A 1198-nucleotide genomic window follows, 5' to 3' on the forward strand; every position below is an offset into this window, starting at 1 on the left:
AGATATAATTTGTTATCGTGTGCAAACGAGTAAATGTATTTATTTATATTCCTCGTTACACGTCAATACTTAAACACAGTCAACATTTATATTCTTGCGATTAGTTAGAAAATTTCGATAAGATTTCAATTGAAAAATAGCACGTTGTTAATTTTGCTGTAATTTTAGTTTCATTTTATACAAATTGATTCTTCACATGTTCGTAGTGAGAATGCACGAAATATATGCACACGCATTAAATTAGTGAAAATGTTGACCGAAAATAAGAGGAGATTCTTTACTTTGTGTTACAGCCTAAAAAACAAAAGGGCAAGTGCCAGTTCTACGAGGACTACAAAGGTTCGTATCTGACGTACAGGAGCGTAATAAACAATACGCGGTTCATGGGTTTCAACAAGCAAGGGAAACCGATGAGACATTCTGGTCGACAGGAGTGTTTCAATTTCATTAAGTACAATCCCCATGCCGATATAAATCACCACAACAGCCTGGTGAACGCGGGCGTAGGTGGGATGGATCCGCGGGACGCGCCGTACACCGTTGTCTCGAGGAAACGGTCGCTCACGCCGAGGCCGATGAAGAACTCCCTATGGCAGGCCGATAGTTCGAGGGAAATCGTTCATACGATGCATCGTTATCGGCACTTGAACCGTTGGAAGATGCGCCAGGGCGAGAAGATCCCTGCCCCGCGAAGACGACACCAGAGCCGTCTCATTATCGAGGCCAACAATTATTGAGCCGCACGTTGGCTCGCCGATCAAGACTGCCTCATCCACACCAGTGAGAACCTGAGATCAGACTGCCAAATACGCTGGTGGTACGTACGGTCGAGATATCAGGAACCCACTAATAACGCGGCACCACGTGAAACGCGGCTCGAAGCACGCGCCTCGATTGATCGCAACGAACAAAGCTGGCTCGCCTCGTGTCTCCTGCTCGCTTGCGTACACTACACTCCATTCACGACCAACGGCAAATTTCGCTACGAGCAAGCAACAACGAAAAAAATAAAAAAAATAGAAAATTAAAAAAAGAGAATACTATGTTCGGTGAACGAACTATACGGTACCAACGTTGCAGGAAGACAGTCTTGTTGGGTAGAGCTTTCGTTATGCGTCATTTAAATTCCATTATTCACACTTGCCCCGACTGAATCCTTTTTCAGGCAAGTACCGCACGATATCCATTATTTCCACTT

The 1198-nt window shown here is 44.5% G+C and overlaps 1 protein-coding gene across 1 annotated transcript; it reads left to right on the plus strand.

Annotated features, from left to right (window-relative positions):
- Nucleotides 1-293: 293 nt before the first annotated feature.
- LOC113464221 (uncharacterized) lies at nt 294-737 on the plus strand (the record flags this gene model as incomplete). Its single annotated transcript, XM_026812957.1, has 1 exon — nt 294-737. A coding segment is annotated over one exon (444 nt), but the record flags the coding sequence as incomplete, so codon positions are not given.
- Between the last annotated feature and the right edge of the window lie 461 nt (nt 738-1198).

The sequence above is a fragment of the Ceratina calcarata genome, unplaced genomic scaffold (assembly GCF_001652005.2).
Source record: "Ceratina calcarata isolate Rehan_Ccalc_2016 unplaced genomic scaffold, ASM165200v1 scaffold302, whole genome shotgun sequence".
In the NCBI taxonomy this organism is placed as follows: domain Eukaryota; kingdom Metazoa; phylum Arthropoda; class Insecta; order Hymenoptera; family Apidae; genus Ceratina; species Ceratina calcarata.